This window comes from Microcaecilia unicolor, chromosome 4, assembly GCF_901765095.1.
Source record: "Microcaecilia unicolor chromosome 4, aMicUni1.1, whole genome shotgun sequence".
NCBI lineage: Eukaryota > Metazoa > Chordata > Amphibia > Gymnophiona > Siphonopidae > Microcaecilia > Microcaecilia unicolor.
The window spans coordinates 141,289,672-141,314,139 of NC_044034.1; the positions used below are offsets into that span (position 1 = coordinate 141,289,672).

The 24,468-nt window shown below is 41.1% G+C and overlaps 1 protein-coding gene across 11 annotated transcripts in view; it reads left to right on the top strand.

The window, feature by feature from the left end:
• Window positions 1–24,468, top strand: part of IMMP1L (inner mitochondrial membrane peptidase subunit 1) — an 84,360-nt gene that overhangs the window by 31,842 nt on the left and 28,050 nt on the right. For all 11 annotated transcript variants that reach the window (XM_030200671.1, XM_030200676.1, XM_030200668.1 and 8 more), the window contains 3 exons: window positions 10,475–10,626; window positions 17,966–18,054; window positions 21,656–21,782. In XM_030200671.1, coding sequence (XP_030056531.1) covers window positions 10,522–10,626; window positions 17,966–18,054; window positions 21,656–21,782 — 321 coding nt within the window. In that variant the 5' untranslated portion in view covers window positions 10,475–10,521. The remainder of the gene's footprint in view (window positions 1–10,474; window positions 10,627–17,965; window positions 18,055–21,655; window positions 21,783–24,468) is intronic.

Sequence of the window (24,468 nt, forward strand, 5' to 3'; positions counted from 1 at the left end):
TCATTTTCCATTATCACTGAAAAACAAAAACGCCCAGCTCACAAAGTGTCGAATAAAACATGGACGTCTATTTTTTTTGAAAATACGGTTCGGTCCGCCCCTTCACGGACCCGTTCTTGGAGATAAACGCCCATGGAGATAGACGTTTTTGTTCAATTATGCCCATCCACGCCATACTTTGCATTGTTATTTGAATATTTTTACTGCTGTGATTGTCTGTTGCTTATGTTTAATTTATTCTTACTGTACACTGCCTTGAGTGAATTTCTTCAAAAAAGTGGCAAATAAATCCTAATAAATAAAAAATAAATAACTGGTAGCGCAGATTTGTAAAAAGAGCCTTGTTGTAGGAATGGAAAATAACTCGGATTTGAACTCAAGACTCCTAATCTGGATATCATAGTTTGATCAGTCACTTTTTTTTTTTAGGAAGGATTTTTTTTGTACTTTGGCAAGTAATTCATTTTCCTTTTTGTGTTCTATGATACTATGACATATGAAATAATGGCTAGATTGAGAAAAATTAAAGCAGTAGTTGAATGTGTTCGAATACAAGGTGTAAAACTACTTTTTACAACCAGAATTCATTAAAATTTAATTTCCCACTAATTTAGAGTAGTTTAAGTTTTCATTTTGTGTTCATCAAGCAGGCAGGCCCTTTATTCTAGGCGTGTGCACATACACATGCCTAGTAACCACTGTATAAACCTCTTTAGCACGAAGCAGTTATAAAAGGCTAGATTTCGATAAATGGCTCTTTAAAATCAGCGCCAAAAGAAATCGGCACTCAGACTTTGTGGCCAAATTTTAGAGCCAGGACTTTTGCCTGCTGAAACCAAGTGTAATTCTCAGTGCCCAATTTAGGTGTTAATTTCTGGTATTCTAGAACACGGCGTTCAAATTTTAGGAAGGCCCCTGACCCACCCATGCTCCTCCCATGGCCATGCCCCCTTTTGGGTTCTGCAATATGTGATTTGGTCGCACATTGTTATAGAATAGCATGCTGTATACGCAATTCCAGATTGGTGCCAATTAATGCCAATTAGTACCCAGTAATCAGTACTAATTGAATTGTGAGCCAGTTAGTTGGGCGCAAACCCTGAATTGGCACCATATATAGAATCTGGGGGACAGTTCTTACAGCTCAAAAGTTGCTGTAGAACTGGAATAAACAGCAGTAACAGTCCTTCACAGTCAAAGATGACCCTCTTCCTCTGGTGTTCTGTCTGTGGCTTCAAGGGTGAATTATTTAGCAGATCCATAATCGACACTGCCTTAATTTAGGCACTTGTGTTCTTTTACTGATCATCTGACACTACGCAAATCATAAAAAGAAACAGAAAACACCACATAACCAACAAGACACCATTCTGAAAGCTCTACCAAGTTTTTTTAGTTTCATCAGATTTTGATATACCACCTATCAGTATTCAGCTAAGTGGCTTACAATTATTATAAGTACATAGAAAAACATAGCACATAATGGAATGTAGGTGGAAGAGTGAGGTATGAAGAGAGCAGTTACACTATGTAAAGAGTAATGCAAATGGGAAGGGGGTAGGTTAGATTATGTTGCATTGTTTTTGATCTGGAGTTTGCTGTTTCTGCTACTTCCACTAATGCCAGTGTGGGGGTTTGATGTGCTGAGATTTTGGTAACAGATTCTTCCTCTGTCTGAGGCAGTTTTGGAAAATCAAACTACATTGATAAGCTAATCAAATAGGCCAATATATAAAGCCTACACAAAGTGCACCATGGTTGTCCATTAGCTTTAGATTCAGGGTTGATGCACACTGGATTGGGGGAGGGGGTGGCTTACCTTTGTAACTTGTGACTTTACCACTTTCTTGTGATAAGAAAACATCTGATTATCAGCAAGGCTATCACCTTGGATGGACAAAATGAGTGTCAGGCTGGGAGCACACAAGAGGACCTGGGAACCATTGAGCGGGGGGGGGGGGGGGGGGGGGAGTATTGATAATCATTCTTATGTATTATCTTATGCATCTATGTATTCATACAATTTATTATACTAATTAAATAAAATTTTGCTTGAATATTATAAATTCTACCATCATTCTAGGCTCTTACATTTTAAACTTTCCAGTTATTTAAGAACGTCATAGGTAGCTTAGATGTCCTAATTGTATTATCTGCATTGTTATCCAAATAATTAAAAAAGGTATTAATTTCAAAACATAATGTATATACTTTTTAGTTACAGCATCTAGTGTGCTATAAAAGCTAAGAACATAAAAAAGAGGAAAAATTTGTGCTGTCCTCTCTGGGGCTGTCAATAAAAGATGTAATAGGGGATTTAGGCATCTTGAAATGGCCCAGCTAATTTATGTGAATCTATTTTGTTTTAGATAGAAAGAGTAAGCTCCATTTCGTCTGCATATTGCAATGCACAAGCTGTCTATAGAAAACCAGGCGGCTGAATATGGAGAGTCCCTTGATATCATTCACTTGCTGTGTAATCTTATTATGCAAAGTTCTAATCTTCACCTAGAATTAATGCCTTTGGGTCACAGTATAGTCATATCAGGGTTTTGAGGTCATGTTTTGTGATCCTTAGCTTATTCTTCTAAGTAGCACTGGGATTTAAAATGTATTCCCCAGATACTAGCAAAAATAGACAGCAGAACCTGCTGCCTTTTTGGAAGACAAGACCAACATGAGGTCCCTGGTAGGATTAAACTTCATTATTGCACAGGGAATAGGGGGCTAGCAATACAACGAAATTGGAACACGATTGGCATTCTCATAGTGCGTTGGCTGCTAAAACAACAGCTGCATGTGGATTTGACTTCTTTCAGGTGAAGCAACTTCCAGTCATTTGGAAAGGATGGGATGAAAAGAAGCCTTGGTGATTATTTGGATGTCTGCAAGATTTAGTAGCAGTGTAATGGGATTATCGGTAACACCTTCATTGCAGAAAAAGCCACCTGGTGCTATAACTGGCAGCGACAGAGAACTAATCCCCCTCCCTTCCCATCTCTTGGATGTAGTTCATGAATTCTACCCTGCTAGCTATGATTAATTTTATAAAGAAAAAATCAGCTGAGCAGAGAGCATTGAAAGTTTTTATAAGAAAAGAAGAGCCGTATATATTTCCAGTAAGATTTTTCATATCATTATTGTCTATGTGCTTTGAAAATTACCACCAATGTGTAATTTCATAACTAGCCTCGATATTGTAACTGAAGCTGACTTCCACATGTAATTGTTAATTACTTGATGATTCTTTGTGTTTATTTTCTCATTGAGAACAGTTACTTTTTATTATTATAACTTCTTAAACTATAGTCATGTGATACCTGAAAAAGCTTGGGGGGTCTTTTACTAAAGATTAGCTCAGGTTATCTGCAGCAGGGCCCATAGGAATACATTGGACCCTGCTGCAGATAACTCGAGCTAATCTTTAGTAAAAGAACACCTTGGTTTTTATTTTGCATATTGTAAATATGAAGATGATTTATTTTCACAGAAGTGCAAATTACCTTATTGTAAAATAATTTCTACCAAAGCCACATTATGTAACCAGTTGCATTTATGAATGTAAGTAAACTGTATATACTAGTTTACTATGGGGCTCATTTTCGAACGAGAAAAAGTCCAAGAAGTGTCATAAAGCACCATTTGGATGTTTTCCTCAAAGCGTCCAAATCTGTATTTTTGAAACCTATTTTGCATACGTTTATCTATGCAATTCATCTGCAGTGCATCCAAATCACAAGGGGGCATGTCAGGGGCGTTTCAGAGGTGGAATTAGGGTGTGCCTAACACTTGGACTTTTACAGCTGTAATGGAACAAAACAAAAACGTCCAGGACTAAAACCAAGATGTCTGGGTCTAGACCTCTTTTCAGATCGAATAAGGCACAAATAGGTGCCCTAAATGAGCAGATGACCACTGGAGGGAATCAGAGTGTCCCCCAATAACCACCCCAGTGGTCACTGACTCCCTCCCACTCAAAACTGTAAATAAAAATATGACTTACTAGACTCTGACAGCATCAGATGTTAGAGGCAGGTCTATTAGAGCAGCATGCAAGTCCATGGAGTAGTGTACTGGTCGGTGCAATACACAGTGGAGGACCCAGGTCCCTATCTCCCTCTACCTGTCACATTAGTGGTGGAAACTGTGACCCCTTCCAAAGTCACTCAAACCCTACTGTACCCACATATAGATGCCCCCTTCACCCATAAGGGCTATTGTAGTGGTGTATAGTGGGGGCAGTATGTTTTGGAGGGCTCAGGGACAAGATAAGGAAGCAAAACTGATGTGTAACTAGGAGCATTTTTATGAAGTGCACAGAAGTGCCCTCTAGGGTGCCCCATTGCTCTCCTGGGATGTCCGGGGGACCAGTCCACTAAAAATACTGGCTCCTCCTACATCCCAATGACTTGCTTTTCTACGTTTTGCACTTTTTTTTTTTTCAAAAATAGACCAAAAAAAACAAAACGTCCAAAGCACAAACCCTTGTTTGAAACAGTATTTTTGAAAATAAAGATAGACGTTTTTCTTTTTCGAAAATGACCTTTTTTATTCGGATTTTGGACATTTTGTTGAAAACGTCCAAATTCAGACTTAGATGTCATAACGAAAATGCCCCTCCATGTGATCAAAACAAAATGAAATGTGCTAGATATTAGGGCTGCATTTTAATTACGATTTATCTTGCAAGTAAAGGACCAATATCTGAAGTAAGCAGAGAAAACTACCAATATTGACTTTATTAGCCATAGGAAGAATATCCCCTACTCCTTTTTGTGCCTTGGTCATGAGAAAAACACGACCAGGTAAAGTCGTCCAAGTGCTCGTCAGGGACATCCTTTTTTTTCCATTATGGGTCAAGGGCATCCTAGTGTTAGGCACGCCCAAGTCCCGCCTTCGCTACGCCTCCGATATGCCCCCTTGAACTTTAGCCGTCCCTGTGACGGAAAGCAGTTGGGGACGTCCAAAATCGGCTTTCGATTATACCGATTTGGACGATCCTGTGAGGACGTCCATCTTGCGATTTGTGTCGAAAGATGGGCGTCCTTCTCATTCGAAACTGAGCCTGATTGTTTTCTGTTCCAGGCTGCGCCTTCACAACAGGACTGTTTTGGTTTTTTAGGGGGTCTTTTACTAATTAGCTTGAGTTATCTGTAGCAGGGCCCATTTTATTCCTATGGGCCTTGCTGCAGATAACTCGAGCTAATCTTTAGTGTTAATGGCTTATGTAGGGCTTGCCTTTGTAAGTCCGTATTGTCTGTTGTTTGTTGCTTTTGGTGAGCCTGGTAGCTAGAGATACCCACATGTGAGAAGGTAATGTCCTACTCCTCCTTGGAGAAAATGAAGTTACTCACCTGTTGAAGGTGTTCTCCAAGGACAGCAGAGCATACATTCTCACATATTCTTCCACCTCTCCTAGAACTTGCATTCTCTATTCTTTTATATCCGACTGGGGATCCCGTATGAGTCAGGCAGGCAGGATGGCACTCGTGCATGCATGCTGGGAGCCTGCGAAAGGCTTCTAAAAACAATAGAATGCTGGTCAGTGTCTGCACCAGGGCTCCATGGATGACATCGTCCATGTGTGAGAATGTATGTCTTGCTGTTCTCGGAGAACACCTACTACAGGTGAGTAACGTCGCCTTCATATACCAACAACATGTCAGAGCCATTAGTCCACATCACCAAATATTTAAAGAAATTTTAGCACTGGGCAAGTGAGATTGCCTCTCAGACAGTAGGGTTTGGCCTCTAACCTCCTGATTTGTTTTGGATCTATGTGTTCGAATGGATATTTTATTATCCTGAACCAAAACATCTCTGTATCAGAAACCCAAAGGGTTATTTGAGTGGGCCATGCCCTGGGCCAATTTACTGACACAGAAGGTGCCAAATAGAATGCACATAAGCATGTCTCATAGGAATTACAACATACTACATTTAGTGGTCATTTTACCAAGATGCAGGAAAAAGAGCCTTGCGCTAGCAGCAGGGGCTGGTTTTCCTTACCACCACCCATTGAGGTGGTGATAAGGGCTCCCGCGCTAACCCATCAGTAACCAGGAAGTGCGTGGCAATACCCGATTACTACCAGCTTACCGCCGCGCAAGCCATTTCCAGGGGGGGGGGTCCTTTTTCCCTGGAAACTGCGCGTGCTTGAGACGGAACTACCGCCAGCAACCACGTTGGGCCCAGTGGTAGTCCTGGAAGAGCGAGCGGTAGGCCCATGTTGTATTTTACCGCCGATGTGTAAAAGGGCCCCTAAAACATGCTACTCGAACATTCGTGAATGATCAGGCATGTCAAGTCCAGAGTATTGGAGACAAGGAAGCCCAATTTTCCATCATCATAAATTACAGTTGAATTCATCAAAGTCAGAATTTTTGTGGATATGAAGAGAGAACTGCCAGTATCATCGTCCTTCTGTACTTAGGGAGGGGACTACTATAGTAGCAAAAGATCAAGTACATAGCTTGGGAATCTTGTTGGATGCAGGTTTAATTTTTGATAGCCATATTTCTCAATTGATCTCAACCTTTTATTACTTGCGCCAATTACATAAGATTCAAAGTTATTTTACAGAGTCAGATTTTATCCAATTGCTTTATGCTTATGTAATTTCATGTATTGATTATTGCAACATATTGTTGGTGGGGTTGCCTAAAAGGAGTTTGAAGTGACCCCAGCGGTTTTAAATTGCAACTGCTAGACTTTAAAAAAAATGTAGGCTTTTGAGACTATATTATGTGTATTTTTTTCTGCATTGCATTGGCTACCTGTCCACAAACGCTGCATTTTTAAAAGAGTGGTGTGGCATTCAGGGTCTTTCATGGTATAGCTCCCAAATATGTTTGTGATAAATTGCCAAGCTATGTTCCTGAGCGATTACTTCGCTCCCAGAGTGAGAGACATTTTGTTATGCCCTCAGCTAGAGCTTTCTTATTATAATGTGCCCTGGCACGTGCTTACTCTAACTTTTTGATTTGGTTATGGAATAGGTTGCCTTCCACTATAAGATCTGTTGACGATTTCTTGAGTCTTTGGAAGGCCGTGAAAACTTATCTATTTCTAGAAGATTGTTGGAATGTATGCTGAGGAACTGTTACATTGAATTGCTTTCTGTCAATTTGAAGTTAATGTTTTGACAGTTGTTATTATTAAGTGTTTTATTATTATAAATGTAACTGCTGTAACCCATTCTGGGCATTCTCGGGAGAATGGGCTAAAAAATGAGTACATCAATCAATCAACAGAGTTATCATACATAGTGCCTTTGCAAAAAGGTAATGGTTGCCAAGTGGGTCTGTGTTGCTGAGCAGTGCAGGCTGTTATTTTTTTGTTTCAAGGTAAAGTGTGCTGCCGAGTGGCCATGTTGCCAGTTCTCGTCCTCAATTACCTCCAGTTTGGAAAAATCCATGAACTCTCAAAGGAACTTTGCAAATCTCATTGTGATGTGTTTGGATAAGGATGTCATGATCAGTTGCCAAACTTTGGTGGGCCAAATTTCCATTTTGCATCCGATACCACAGTTATGTTTCCATTGGTCTATCTTGCCTCTGATACCACAGTTATGTCCACATTGGCAAGGGATGCCAACAGCTTGAATCAAGAAAATGAACATTGCTGATGCACAATCATGTACCACTTAAAAGTAATGTTATAATATAACACACATATAGCAATATTTAATTTTCCTAAGTGAGCAGTGACACAGACAGGCTGACAGCCTCAACAACTGCCATATTATCAGCCTACTCCACATCTGCAAAGCAATCATAAGAGGGAACAACTATAAGAATTTAGTATCATTTGTAATCACTGATTCATTCCATTCCTGGGACCATAGCTCAGAGCACCATGACCCCCTGAAGTACCTGCTAAAACATACACCCCCAGAAGCATCTGTGCCTAGCTCTCTGTCGCCATTGTATACTGAGGTCCTTGCCAAAACGCCAAGCCATTAAATGATTGACAGAATTTATTTATTTATTTGTGGCATTTGTATCCCACATTTTCCCACCAACTTGCAGGCTCAGTGTGGCTTACATTTGCCATAATGACGGTTGCCATTTCCGGGTAACAGAATTACAAATGGTATTGCATTAAGGTGCATACATACATGGTAACATACATGGAACATGACATATATGGAACAGATCATGGTATATACATATACCGTGTGCATACATACATGGTAAAGAAAAATAAATTATGGTATTGCATGAAGGTTGCTGAGAATAAATTGGATCCCAGAACTGTAGAACCTCTTTTATTGCCCTAGTAGCCCTAATATAGCATTGCTTTTTTCCTTACTTCATCTCCATCGCCTCAAGAATATGTGGTCCATGGGCATGATTCTGAAGGCAAACCCGAGCATTGCTAGGAGTGAATGAAAGTGCTTTAAGGTGGCCTTCATGGCACCCTTCATATTGCTTATGCTATCTTTTAATCTGTCAAGTTTGTCATGAGGGAATCTAGACGTTTGTCCAGGTACGTCACGTTTAATGCCTTGTAAAAAGTATGTGTTGCTATGATGGTTATATATTTTGCCTATAGACACATAGAAGGACAGAATTTATAAGTTAGTGTGTAGATTACAAAATATACTAATTTACACCCATACTTAAATAATCTAGGCATCGGTATTTATTCTGCTCTGTAGCAGGCATACTATAAATTTCTGCGCCTGCAACATGGGCATGATTTCTGCCGCTTGCACCAGTATTTTATAAAGTCTCAAGGTGCCTATCCAGCTTATTTTCAAAAGAGAAGGCCGGCCATCTTTCGACACAAATTGGGAGATGGCCGGCCATCTCTCAAGTCTGGTGAAATCGGCATGGAAGAGTGGCCTAGTGGTTAGGGTGGTTGACTTTGGTCCTGGGGAACTGAGGAACTGAGTTTGATTCCCAATTCAGGCACTCTTGTGACTCTGGGCAAGCCACTTAACCCTCCATTGCCCCAGGTACAAATAAGCACCTGTATATAATATGTAAGCCGCATTGAGCCTGCCATGAGTGGGAAAGCGCGGGGTACAAATGTAAAAAAAAATAATAATAATAATTGAAAGCCGATTTTGGCCGTCTCCAACTGCTTTCCGTCGCAGAGCCGGCCTAAGTTAAAGTGGGCGTTTCCGCAGGGTATGGAAGGCGGGCCGGGGGCATTGTTAAGACATGGCCGGCTTCAGCCGATAATGGAAAAAAGAAGGCCAGCTCTGAGGAGCATTTCACCGGCTTCATTTAGTCCATTTATTTTTAGGACCAAGTCCCAAAAAAGTGCCCCAATTGACCAGATGACCACCGGAGGGAATGGGGATTGACCTCCACTTACTCCCTCAGTGGTCACAACCCCCTCCCACCCAAAAAAAACCCAACAACTTTTTTGCCAGCCTCTATGCCAGCTTGAAATGTCATACCCAGCTCCCTGACAGCAGTATGCAAGTCCCTGGAGCAGTTTTTTGTGGGTGCAGTGCACTTCAGGCAGGCGGACCCATGCCCATTCCCCCCTACCTGTTTCACTTGTGGTGGTAAATGGGAACCCTCCAAACCCCCCCCCCAACACCCACTGTACCCACATCTAGGTGCCCCCCCTTCACCCATAAGGGCTATGGTAATGGTGTAGAGTTGTGGGGAGTGGGTTTGGGGGGGGGGGGCTCAGCACACAAGGTAAGGGAGGTATGCACCTGGGAGCAATTTTTGAAGTCCACTGCAGTGCCCCCTAGGGTGCCCAGTTGGTGTCCTGGCATGTGAGGGGGACCAGTGCACTACAAATGCTGGCCCCTCCCTCGACCAAATGCCTTGGACTTGGCCGGGTTTGAGATGGCCGGCCTCGGTTTCCATTATCGGCGAAAACCGATGCCGGCCATCTCAAACCCGGCCATCTCTGACATTTGGCCGGCCCCAACGTTCGATTATGCCCCTCCATGTGTCTTTATAATAATATCTCCTAAATCGGTGCCTACTTACCCTCTTAAGGTTTATGTGCCAAAATTTGAACCAGTGCTACTACAAGATATAACAGGTAACATCCCTGGGAAAAGTGACAAATTGCTGCTTTGGCTCAAAATGGGAGTGTAAATAGTTTCTTGGTAGTATTAGAATGGAAAATGTGTCACAGCAGGGTCCAGTCCCTAACTTGTGAATTCCATTGTACGCTTTGATGCTGGCTCCATTGAGGAGCAATCGACTTTCCTTCCTTGAATTTCAGTACTGTTTCAGGTAATGGACAAGCCGTTCCTTTTTCAGGGTAGTTATGAAATAGACAGGAAGCTGTACATTTCTACTGCTGAATATAATTATTTTAACAATTACTGTCAATTTCCTTTAAGATAATTCTAACATTTTGTCTACTGATATTTTTGTTAGAATTAATTTTGAAGTATTGCAGCATGTCTAAAGGATAATTTACTTGATTATAGGAGAAGTGTTTAGTGTACACTGTAAAATTTTGAAATTGTTGTTCATTGTGTGTCTTTCAGGCTTTACCTCAGAACCTGTCAGGCAGCTGCTGTCCAGCACTGTGAACATGATTCAAGGTGTTCTGGGAAAAACGCTGGGATTTCTTGGTTATACTGTTCAATATGGCTGCATAGCACATTGTGCCTTTGAATACCTTGGTGAAATTGTTGTGGTAATTTCATTCAATTTTATATTTTAACGCAATAATTGTTAATAAAATATGGCGATAGTTTAAACCACATTGTTTTTAAGCACTTTAAGGGGGTTAGTTTCTAAAACCTTTTCTGTGTGTGAAGCCTGTTTTACACATAGAAAAGGGATTTTATAGAACTATGTGATCTTCTACATGTGTAGAAAGCACATGCATGGAGCACAGAAAGTGGGTGCCCACTACACGATCTGCACATAGGAGTTCCAGGATATAGTTTGTGAGGAGCTGAGTCAGGACTGCAGTGCACATGGACACATTTATACTTTCAGGACTGCTGTAAACTTGTGTTGGCATTTTGTGCACTATTGAGGCTGGATCTGCTAACCTATTTTATAAATGCACATAGGTGCCTTTGTGGCCTTCATAAAACAGGCTTCAAATTGGTGCCCCATGTAGGTGTCCTGTAATATAATCAAGCCTTAATTGTTTCATACTGTTTCCTAGTCCCTTATTCTAACCTCCCCCCTTCCCCTCCCTACACACACACTTTAACCTGTGGTCACGGTAGATCGAGAACTCAAACAGTAATCTTTAAGGACACAAACCAGTTAGACTTTCAGGATATTCTTGACAATTATATCTGAGAAGGATTTGCATATGCTGTCATCTTTTTATCCAAATCAAACACAGGGTTAAATTCTCAATAATTAGCCATAATGCATCAAAGTACCAATATGTCTTGGCTAATACAATTTCAAAACAGGATAAACATACCAAAACCCATTCATACATGCATTTAAAATCACAATCTTTATTACAAAAATCATATTCTAACAATTAAAAAACTTTCTATTAAATGATCTCATGATATCCCACCCCATCCACAAATACACAATACACTAATGTCCTTCTCCAATGACAACTGTTGAAATCATAACAGATGTAATATGTTAATTGAAAATTCCAAGTCCTTTATTTGCTTCCAGACTCTGTTTTAAATTCTGGCGTTCCCCCAGTCAGGAATGCTGAACTTTAATTCATAAATCCGTTGTAAGTTCCAAGAGGTTTGAAGAAGAACTTCAAATCTTTGGGTGAAGTATAGGATATCTGACTTAAATTCCATCAACCTGTACTTAAAGGTTCTTCTGGTTCTGTGTTTCCTTATAACTTCATTAGGAAACCTTATACAATAAGTAAAGCACAAAATTACAAAATTCCCCACACTCTCACCCTAAAACCTTATAAACATTTGAATGTAGTTAACATACCTTATACTACTACTACTTATCATTTCTATAGCGCTACTAGACGTACGCAGCGCTGTACACTTGAACATGAAGAGACAGTCCCTGCTCGACAGAGCTTACAATCTAATTAGGACAGACAAACAGGACAAACAAGAGATAAGGAAATGTTAAAGTGAGGATGATAAAATAAGGGTTCTGAACAAGTGAATAAGGGTTAGGAGTTAAAAGCAGCATCAAAAAGGTGGGCTTTTAGCTTAGATTTAGATTTGAAGACGGCCAGAGATGGAGCTTGACGTACCGGCTCAGGAAGTCTATTCCAGGCATATGGTGCAGCAAGATAAAAGGAACGGAGTCTGGAGTTAGCGGTGGAGGAGAGGGGTGCAGATAAGAGATTTACCCAGTGAACAGAGTTCCCGGGGAGGAGTATAGGGAGAGATGAGAGTGGAGAGGTACTGAGGAGCTGCAGAGTGAATGCACTTATAAGTCAATAAGAGGAGTTTGAACTGTATGCGGAAACGGATAGGAAGCCAGTGAAGTGACTTGAGGAGAGGGCTAATATGAGCATAACGACACTGGCGGAATATTAGTCGTGCAGGGACCTCTAATCTCTGTCAGGCACACCATTTGGAGCTCTACAACTTCTGGTGTCTCTGCTTCATTTCCTGCAATGCAAAAGTGGGTGTCTGCTTACCACCGCTCCTTCTATATAGCCATTAACAAAGGCCAATCAATTTCTTTATTTAGCCCGCAGGGTTCAACCGTGTTCCAATTATATATCAGCCTCTGCTCTTTCCGTACTTACTAATTGTCTTTCCACACTACCCCTCCCATTCTCAATTAGAAAAAGAACTACAAACTGCAAATCCTGAATTGAATGATGATGTAACGACCAATGATTAACTAAAGAGGTATCTTGTCATTGTAATCTTATATTGCTTAGATGCTGTACTGTTCGCAATTTTATTTTCCGTGTAGTTTCTCCAATATACCATAATGGACAACAGATACTATAGGCTCCGTTCCTAGAATTACCATCAGTCTTTGATTTTAAGTAGAACTGCCTACTAATGTTTTTCACCCATATTTGATTAGCACTAATTGCATGTTGACATTACACACAATGTTGACACAGGCCATGCCCTCTATTTTCTACAGTCACCGGTAAACCAAGCTCTTTTACTACTGGACAGGATCTCCCCCATATTTCTCTCCCGTGTACAGGAGAATCGGGGTTTCTCCACTAACCCCCTATGTAACGATAATATTGACCAATGTTTTAATATAATCTTTTGAATCAAATGAGTTTGCTTATAGAAAGGTAATATGCAATTTATATATGAATTCTTTTCTCTAGTTTCCCTGTGTGATAACCAGCATCGTTGTGTGTATTTAGCTCGCCTATATGCAGAGTGTATAGTTGGTCTGGGATAACCCCGCTGCTGGAATCTGACAAATAGTTCTTGTGCCTGGTTCACAAAATAAGTTTCATCAGAGCATAACCTTTTTATGCGCAAGAATTACCCCATAGGGATACTTTCTTTTATCTGTCGAGGGTGGTGGCTATTAAAATGTAAAATAGTGTTCCTATCTTTAGGTTTTCTATAGGTACTAGTGACAAATTGATCTTGCACTTGTTCAATATTGATATCCAAAAATTGCACAATATTGCCTTGCGAATGTACTTCAAATTGGATGTTGGGATCACCACAATTTAAATACTCCAGGAACAGACATAGCTCCTCTTCTGTACCCGACCATATGATGAACACGTCATCAATGTACCTCTTCCACATCAAATTTTTTCCAGCAGATTCAGAAGGGGATACATATTGAGTCTCAAAATTACCCATATAGAGGCATGCCACCATGAGAGCAACCGTGGCTCCAATGGCGACTCCCCTAATTTGCAAAAAATACTGATCTAGAAACGTAAAATAGTTCTTTTCTATCACCAGAGAGGCCATCTGCAATAATAGTTGGATCAATGCTCCAGATAAATCCTTGCTATTTAACACTTGTCTAATAATCTGAACAGCTGCCTGTTGCGCAATACTAGTGTACAATGCTGTAACATCTAATGTCAGCATTATAACTGACTGATCTTGTGGTATCTGAACTGAAGACAAATGATTCAACATATCATTGGAGTCTCAAATATACGACTGAATTTTTAAATACTTCGGGCTGTAAATAAGATCCAAGAATTGAGACGTGGAGGGGCATAATTGAAACGGACACCCAAGTTTTGTTGAGGACGTCCTCGCAAAACATTCCGATGGAGGGACTGGGAAACCCGTATTATCGAAAAAGATGGTCATTCATCTTTCATTTCGATAATATGGTCCGGGACGCTCAAATCTTGAAATTTTGGTCGTCCCTAGACTTGGTCGTTTCTGATTTTCGGCGATAATGGAAACCAAGGACGCCCATCTCAGAAATGACCAAATGCAAGCCCTTTGGTCATAGGAGGAGCCAGCATTTCTAGTGCACTGGTCCCCCTGACATGCCAGGACACCAACCGGGCACCCTAGGGGGCACTGCAGTGGACTTCATAAATTTCTTCCAGGAACATAGCTCCCTTACCTTGTGTGCTGAGCCCCCAACCCCCCCCCCCCCCCAAAACCCACTACCCACAACTGTACACCACTACCATAGTCCTTACGGGTGAAGGGGGGCACCTAGATGTGGGTACAGTGGGTTTATGGTGGGTTTTGGAGGGATCGCTGTTTCCTCCACAAACATAACAGGTAGGGGAGGATGGGCCTGGGTCCGCCTGCTTGAAGTGGACCGCACCCACTAAAACTGCTCCAGGGACCTGCATATTGCTGTCAAGGACCTGAATATGACATCTGCGTCTCTGGGGAAGTCATCCCCAATTCTCTCCGGTGGTCATCTGGTTAGTTCGGGCACCTTTTTGTGGCTTGGTCATAAGAGAAACAGGACCAGGTAAAGTCGTCCAAGTGCTCGTCAGGGACGTCCTTTTTTTTCCCATTATGGGTCGAGGACGTCCATGTGTTAGGCACGCCCAAGTCCCGCCTTCGCTACGCTTCCGATATACCCTCTTGAACTTTGGCCATCCCTGCGACAGAAAGCAGTTGGGGACGCCGAAAATTAGCTTTCGATTATACCGATTTGGACGACCCTGTGAGAAGGATGCCCATCTTCCGATTTGTGTCGAAAGATGGGCGTCCTTCTCTTTCGAAAATGAGCCTGAAAGGCTCAAACAAAGACCCTATTCCCGATACTATCGGGCGACCGGGGGGGGGGGGGGGGATTATCAAGGGACTTATGGCTCTTAGGTGTGATGTAAATATGAGGGACACTAGGATCTTTCCTTACTAAATACTTATATTCCATAGCTGTTATTATACCTTGTTCATTAGCTGTTTGTAACAATGTTAATACTATTTGTAAATAATCCTGTGTTGGATCAGCTAAAAGCTTTTGATAAAATGTTATGTCTAATAATTGTCGATTCGCTTCAAACACATATTTTTCATAGTCCTGAATTACAACACCGCCTCCCTTGTTTGCCTGGGATATGACAATGTTAGAGTCATTTTTTAAGTCTTTTAACGCTTCTCTTTGAGCCCTGGTTAAATTATGTCAAGCCAATACATGCTGCTGTTCTACACATTCCAAATCTTTCAGTACTAGTTTCTGAAAGGTTTCCACTACCAGATCATTAAGCCGGGGAGGGGGAGGGGGGACCCAAACCGAGGGTACTTTATATTGAGATGAAAAGGTGGGTATTGTAAACTCTTGATCTGTTTGCCCCCTACTATTATTTAAATCAGTCTCATGAGACTCAAAATAGCTTCTCAATTTTATTTTACGAAAAAATGTATAGAACAGCAGGAGGGTATGGTTGCTGCACATGCTGACAGATAGTTGTATAACTTTACCATGTTTGCCTTTGGGGGAGGGGGATTTGAGCATCTTTTGCTGTGCCAGGGTTCTCTTTTGCCTTATGCCTAAGAGTGTTGGTATAACTTTTGCATAGTTTGGCACACTTGATTTTTACATGTTTTCTGCGTTTTACTGCTCTATTTGTTAAAAAACATTAAATTAAAAAAAATCATTATTTTAAAGTCTAAGGGGCAGATATTTACAGTGAATGCGCTACCTGATGATGCATTTACCACAGCCCCATATACTACAAAATCCAATAACCCCAATCCCCCATCCCCTAGCTTGGCAGCTGAGTCTCCCTCACCTTTCTCTGCCCCCTCTTGCCAGAACTTCTCAGGGGTTTCCATGATGTGTTAGTGGCAGGGCAGAAGAGATCCCCGAATGGTTTTACCCTGTTGCTTTCCAGGTTCAAAATGGCATTTGTTTTCAGTTCCAGATTATCCAGAAACAGTACCAGGCCCCTTTTTTTCTCCTTTTTTTTTTTTTCTTTTCAAGACAGCCTGGTAGCTAGGGATTCCCATCACTCATAACTACTACATCCTTTTTGTCCTCAGAGAAAGTGGTTAATCACCAGTAGTAGATGTTCTCTGGGGACAGCAGGATGCATATTCTCAGTTCCCTTCCCTCCTCCCCTTGAAGTTGCATTCTATCAGCTATAGTTTTAGACTAATCTGGTCCCACATAGTGATGGCAGGCAGGAAGACATGTGCATGCATGGTGAGCCACTCTCAAAGGCTTCTAGAATGGTCATTTTGGAGTGATTCTCACCCAGGGCTACATCAGATTGTGTCACCCATAAGTCAGAATATACATACAGGTGTTTCACTTTCATTTATTGATTGATTGACATTTAATAATAATGATAGTTTAGAGTTTTCACATTGTACACTGTCATCTTCTTAAATTTACAGTTTAAAAAAAATACAGTAGCTAATTTCATATGCTGTAAGTTAAAAATATTTCATGTCGCTTTCATATGCAATGAGGATGTCATATGGCAACTGTATAGATGAACCCTCAAGTCCCATATTTATTGAAATTTATATATCACAGCTACAATCGTAGTACATTCAATGTGGTTTATAATAAAAACTTACATAAATTATCAATAAATAACAACCAACATACAATTAAAATCTCTAAGTGCAGACCTTGAGCATCCCCCCACTTGACGAGAAAGTTCATACAAAATGCAATTAGCAGGCTCTTGGCATCAATAAATAGACAATGGAAATTCACCTTTGTTTTCTTCATAAGAACATAAGAATAGCCATACTGGGTCAGACCAATGATCCATCTAGCCCAGTATCCTATTTCCATCAGTGGCCAATCTAGGTCACAAGTACCTGGTTCAATCCTAAATAGTGGCAACATTCCATGCTACCAATCCCAGAGCAAGCAGTGGCTTCCCCCATGTCCATCTCAATGACAGACTTTGGATTTTTCCTCCAGAAATTTGTCCAAACTTTTTTTTTAACCCAGATAATGCTGGCCGCTGTTACTACATCCTCCTAAAAGAACTGATAGTAGATGACGGCAGAGAAAGACCTGCATGGTCCATCCAGTCTGCCCAACAAGACAACTCACATGTACCACTCTTTGTGTACACCCGACCCAGATTGGTATCTGCCACTTTCATAACACACACCGTAGAAGCCTGCCTAGCACTAGCCCCGCCTCCTAACCACCAGCGCCCCCCCCCCCCCCCCCCCCCCACTGCCTCTGCCAGAAATGTCCTCTTCTCTCGGAACTTGTCAGAAAGAAAGTTCAGTGGGACCTTTCCTCTTTATATAGTTTTGAATATATGGGGCCTTTTTTAAACAGGCTCTTTGAAGCTGACTCAGCAACCTATGCAAGGGTCTGTACACTATGGCAACTAGTTAATAATGCTTGCTTTTCTCTCTCTCTTTTTATTCCCCCCTTAATACTAAACTAGGTCTTGCTTGCTTTTCTCTCTCTTTATTCCCCCTTAATACTAAACTAGATCCTGCAGTGCCTTCTAGATTCTATCTGTTAATGCTATGGTACAAAGTTTTTAAAACTAAGTGGAATAGATTTTGGAGATTAGTTGATAGGCACTTACTTTCAGTTGTAATAGATTTTAAATACTGTATGTATTTTTACAATTTTACAAATTTCACATTTTAGGCTGTTGTGTGCTTTGGTTAAATATTCATTATATATTTCTTTTCTTTTTACAGTGTTCAGGTCCTTCAATGGAACCTACAATTAAAAACTATGATGTTGTCATTTCAGAAAATTTGAGTCGCCATTTTTATTCTATTCAAAAGTATGTTTTCAGATTTTGAATTCCTCTATGAGTAGGTTTTGTAACGTTGTTTTTAGATTCATTATATGTCTTTGTCCCTCCTTTTCAAATAGGCTTTAGCAAGCATATTCCTTCCATTTTCATTTTCATCTAATGGTTTCTTTTTCATGTTAGGTTCATTAATTGCTGGAAGGTATATTTTGATAGTTCAGCATCAATGTGCCTCATCCTTGTGACCATTGAATGTAGTGTCTGTAATCTGTGAGCAGCTGGCACATTTTTGAATGAGCCTGGTTAGAGCATTATCATTCATTATGTGGGCCCTTTTACAAAGGCGTGCTAGCGTTATTAGCATGTGCTAAACGCTAGAGATGCCCTTATATCCCCTATATTTGATGATGCTATTTTTCTCTCTTTCCCTACACCATTTTTAATAGCTGAGTTTGGGAATTTAATTGTACAAATAAGGGCCAAACCCTGTGTGGCAGTCTGGCTTCTATCAGTAGTACTGAAAGACTAGCACTAGGGGTCGAGTGAACCCAGGATCTCATGGAGCAAGAGTGACTGGGTATCATTCTGTTCACCTACTAGCCACCAAGGATACTCCCAGTAAGTGCCCAGGATGAAGAATTATTTGTTCTCGCAGTCGGACCCTTAAGAGGTTCCCCAGAAACATCAGGCAGTGCATTGGCTTCAGCTTTGCATGTATAGCATAGCTTGCAAAGTTAAACAAAGCTGTGTTATTCATTTTGCATAATAATGAGCAGCTTTGTCTTCATTTGTGTCCTTTGTATCTCTTTATTATTTACCACTAGTAAAAAAAAAAGGCCCGTTTCTGACACAAATGAAACGGGCGCTAGCAAGGGTTTCCTCGGAGTGTGTATGTGAGAGTGACTGTGTGTGAGAGAGTGAGTGAATGTGCAAGTGTGTTTGTGTGTGAGAGAAAGTGAGTCTGGGTGCGAGTGTGTCTGTGAGAGAGAGAGTGTATGTGTGAGAATGAGAGTGTGTGCAAGTGCGTATGTGAGACACAGTGTGAGAGAGAGAGAGTGTGTTTCACACAGATACAGTGTGTGTGCGAGAGAGAGAGTGTGTGTGAGACACAGACTCTCTGTGAGACTGAGTGTATGAGACCAAGAGAGTGTTTGAGTGACTGTGTGACACATAGAGAGTGAATGTGGTACAGTGTGAGACATAGAGTGTGTGAGAGACAGTGTGTGAGAGTGAGAGAGAGAAAGACATTGACTGTGAGAGAGAGAGAGTGTGTGTGAGAGAGAGTGTGTGTGTGACAGAGATGCCCCCCCTCTCTCTCTGGTGTCTGAGCGTTACAGTGCAGGATGCTGAGCTCTGGCTTTGCTTCAAGGAACTGACCAATCCTATTTAATAGAGTGCACCTCCAACATTCTGAAGCTGAGAAACCTTGTGTGATTGGTCACTTCTGCTTGTGACGAACCCGGAAGTACGTGATGTCAATTCAAGAGATGGATACAGAGAGCAGGAATGCCTCAGCCATGCAGTCAGCTTCAGAATGTTGGAGGTGCGTTTTATTATATAGGATGTGTTGTAAAAATAGTGTGTTAAGGGCATGATGTTTGCCATTTGACACGTGCTATTTGGCCAGAAGCCTGCATTATTCCCTCAGGGATGGAAAAAGCGCTATTCCATAAGCTGCACGTAAAGTTGGGCATAATTTATAGAATAAAGCTTACGTCTGGGACTTGCACCATTTGCACCAACTGAAATGTGGTGGGGCGTATCCCCCTTATTCTATAAAAATGCGTGTAAATGCTAGGAACACCCCATGACCCTCCCATTTCTGCGCCTACTTTTTTTTACTTGTGTGTAAAATTTAGGCACTTAAGATCCAGTGAAATCTAATTAGTGCCAATAGTTGCTTGTTACAAAGCCAGTTATTGGCGCTAATTTGCTCTTTCCTCAATAAAATTGTTTGTGCAATTTTTGGTGACTTTTATAGAATTAGGGGGTTGATGTAAACTATCCTTTTTTGTTCACAATGTTGAGCTCTAAAGGTGGCAGCACATACATGAAGTATGTTCATTCTAATCTAGCTGTATACATTTTGCTCCAGGTCACTGAGAGGATAGTTTTAAAAAGCATTTCTGGCATTTTAAGCACAGAAATAACCTTTTATAAAAATTGCCTGTATTACTGTATGTGGATAAACATATGGATATTGACTTGGAAGGAGGGGGCACTAGCATTTATATGCATACTTCATAAAATATGTGCATATTCAGCTAATGTATGCTGGAAAATGTGTGCATTCATTTTCTATGAGGTCATTTTCAAAGAGGACGTATGTGTATATTTCCCTTAGGAAATGGTATTACTTAAGCATATATATGCTGCACAGATGAGATGGCCTTTCATAAAATAACCCACCTCGTTTTATGCAGGAAGGAGCATATTTGCCATGGAATTGTGGAATCTGGATGGGATATCACCACAACCTATTTACAGATACTTCTTTACTGTACTTGTCACTGTAACAGTACTCCTATACTGTATTTGTTCACACTGGAGTCTGTAACCACCTCTCCGGAATTATGTAAGCCACTTTGAGCCTACTAATAAGTGGGAAAAGGTGGGATACAAATAAATAAAAATAAATAAGTAAAATAAGATATACAGCCTTTTATCTGCAGTCTTTTTCTTTGTTTCTTCTCAATATCCACTGAAAGTTGTGCTTCAGAAATGTTAATTAAGAAAGGAATTGAAAGAACATGATTTTGGCAATTTTTGTTTCCCATGAATCTGCGTGCCTGTAAAAATCACTGTCCACTTTATCTGTGGATATTCCAACATGTTTTTATAAAGGAAGAGGAATGTATATAGTGATCATTAATAGTAAGAATACACGCATACACTTACCTAATGGGACAGATATGTGTGTTATGTGTATGGTGAGCAAATGGTCTGGAAGTGAATCTGGCTCTGCTTTCGGGGGAGTCAGGCTTCCCACATCGATGCCATTCTCTCTCCTGGTATTTCCTCAGGTTTTGAAGTAAAATTACATTTGACATACGGGAGCCACAGACGATCCTGGTGATGATTGTAGTTGATAGTACACAGTGCTGCTGAGCTTAAATGGGTTGTCCTTAGCATTTCCTTCCACTTCTAAAACAAAATTGGTATTATAAAGGTGCTCATTTTTAAAGCACATAGACTTGCAAAGTTACATAAGTACATAAGTAATGCCACACTTGGAAAAGACCAAGGGTCCATCGAGCCCAGCATCCTGTCCATGACAGCGGCCAATCCAGGCCAAGGGCACCTGGCAAGCTTCCCAAACGTACAAACATTCTATACATGTTATTCCTTAGGGCTTATTTTCAAAGCACTTAGACTTATAAAGTTCCATAGGTTCTTTTGTAAGTTTAAGTGCTTTGAAAATATGCCTCATAGTAACGTATGTAACTTTGTAAGTCTGTATGCTTTGAAAATGAGCCTCCAAATCTCAAGGGGATGAATTCGAACATCTGTAACAATAGTTCATTTATTACCCCAGAATCCCATTTCACTAATGAATGTGTGTCCTACCACTGTTTACTACTTTCACAAATACAGATATTCTGTTTAATCTGGTTATGAATTGTGTTCACAGAGGTGATATTATAATAGCAAAAAGTCCAAATGATCCAAGAACAAACATCTGCAAGAGAGTTATTGGCTTAGAAGGAGACAAAGTGTGTGTAAGTGATCCTTCACATCTCCTCAAGAAGCACAGTTATGTAAGTGTATATTTTATTATTCTAGAAAGCATCTGCTTTGCCATTTTATCCAGTTGTAAATTAATCACAGTGATTGTGCAAATAATATGTGGATATTCAAACCTGCTGGAAAAGTAAAGGTAATTGGGTACATTTACGTGGTTACTTTTAGCCATCTAATTAGCTACCTTTGTGCCCCCCACCATGAATCTTCAGTGAAATATCTGGCCAAATCTACCGTATTCAAAATTGGAGTGGTTGGATTTCTGACAGTTTGAGGCCAGACTTGTGTAGGTAACGCAACCAGTTAGCACTGAATATTTTCCTAACTGGCTAAAATTTGAAAGAAAAACCCCCCCAAACAAACAAACTCAGCTGGTCCTTTTTGCATGGTTAAATTTCTGTGGCTTATGCTTTTATCCATACAGATTTAGGCAGTTGAAAGGACCATATTTTTAAATGAGATTTATATAAAACTTTTGAATACTGACCCCATAGTTACATAGTAGATTCTGGCACAAAAATGACATTTAGCCTATCCAGTGTACCCTATTATTTTGGTCTGCCCTGCTAAAGATGTATAGGGGTCGATATTCAATAGAACTTATCTGGATAAAAATGGCTCCTACCCAGATAAATTCTTTTCACTAGGTCCATTAACTGGATAGTGCTGCTGAAAATCTGGACATATCGCCCCACACTATCTGGGTAGTGCTGTGGCAGTATGGGAGCAGAGCTAAGATGGAGCTGGGAGTTACCTGGTTACTAGTGATAGTTTTTAGTTAGAGGACTAAAAGGGGAGGTTATAACCTCCCCAATTAATTAAAGACATATCTCTAGAAATGGAAATCACTGCTATATGTAATGAAAGTGAGCCAAGTATGACAGTCAAGCCATTGTGACATCACTGATGAGTTTGGCTCTTATTGGTGGAATGAGGCATTATGACATCACAATATCAGCTCTGGTTACCAGAGACTGAAACTCTTCACACTAAGGGGGGAAGTTATCAATGTGGGCTACTGTTAAGATGTGTTATTTTACCACTAACATGTTATTTTACCACTGGTTCCATTTTATGCAATGAGATCTAGTCACTAATAACTGGGGTTAGCAGTAAAATAAACACCTTAACAGTAGCCTATGTTGATCACTTCCCCCCTAAACATCTGGATAAAAATGCTGTCCTAATTCATCCAAGTAGTTATCTGAGTACTGCTCTGAATTTCACTGGAAGCTGCTTAATACCTGGATATTGAGTGCTGGTATCCAAGTACAACCAGAGGCTGAATATCCTGGTATAAAAAACCTGCATTAGCTGGCGTTTGGAATGTGCTGCCCACTGGGGGCTGAATATTTTCCTGTTGTGTTTAGTGGGACAACTGCATTTAGTTTACTGTTTAATATTAATATTTTTTATAATCGAATCCATCTGTCTTGACATTTTTTCCTTTTGTGTAGACTTTTTTCTGTATGTTTTAAATTGGGTTTGCAGATCATTCTCTTGAACAGTTTACAGCACTTAAATTATTTTCAGTGATAGTTGCCTGCTAAAAGCATATCACTGTTCGCCGAGGGTTGAGCCCTCAGGTTTGGGTGACTGGCAGGACTTGAAAAAGAGGCAGAAGGGGACAGACAAGAAGAGGAGTCAGGCTCTGTGCCAAAGGCAGCTGAAGAAGGCAGAGGCAGATGTGTATAAAAGAAGTCAGGGTTCAGTCCGGAAGTTACCTGGAAGTAGTTTAGGCAAGGTGGCAGGCAGAAGTCAGGGTCCGGTCTGGGTCTTTGCAAGCTGGCAGCCAGAAGAAGTCAGGGTCCGGTCCAGGTCATGGCAAGGTGACAGGCAGTAGTCAGGGTCCAGTCTGGGTTGTGGCAAGGCGGCAGGCAGAAGAAGTCGGGGTCTGGGTCTTGGCAAGGCAGCAGGCAGAAGAAGTCGGGGTCTGGTCTAGGTCTTGGCAAGGCAGCAGGCAGAAGAAGTCAAGGTCTGGGTCTTGGCAAGGTGGGAGGCAGAAGAAGTCTGGGTCTTGGCAAGGTAATAGGCAGAAGAAGTTGAGGTCCAGTTGTTGGCAAGTCGGCAGGCAGAAGTCAGTGTCCAGTCTGGGTCAGTTGTTGGCAAGTCAGCAGGCAGAAGTCAGGGTCCAGTCTGGGTCAGTTGTTGGCAAGTCGGCAGGCAGAAGTCAGGGTCCAGTCTGGGTCTTGGCAAGGCAGCAGGAGGAAGAAGTCAGAGTCCAGTCCAGGTCTTGGCAAGGCGGCAGGCAGAAGTTGGGGTCTGGTCCGGTCTAGGCAAGGCGGCAGGCAGAAGAAGTCAGGGTCTGGTCCAGGTCTAGACTGCAGGCAAACAGGCAGGAGCAAGGAAAGCAGAGACGTCACAGATCACATTAGCAAGAGACTACTTACTATTACTACGTATCATTTCTGTAGTGCTACTAGACATATCCAGTGCTGGACATGAAGATAGCCCCTGCTCGACATAGCTTACAATCTAGTTAGGACACACAAACAGGACAAATAAGGGATAAGGGAATTACTAAGGTGGGAATGATAAAACATGGGTACTGAATAAGTGAGTAAGGGTTAGGAATTAAAAGCAGCATCAAAAAGGTGGGCTTTTAGCTTAGATTTGAAGACGGCCAGAGTTGGACGTACTGGCCCAGGAAGTCTATTACAGGCATATGGTGCAGCAAGATAAAAGGAATAGAGTCTAGAGTTA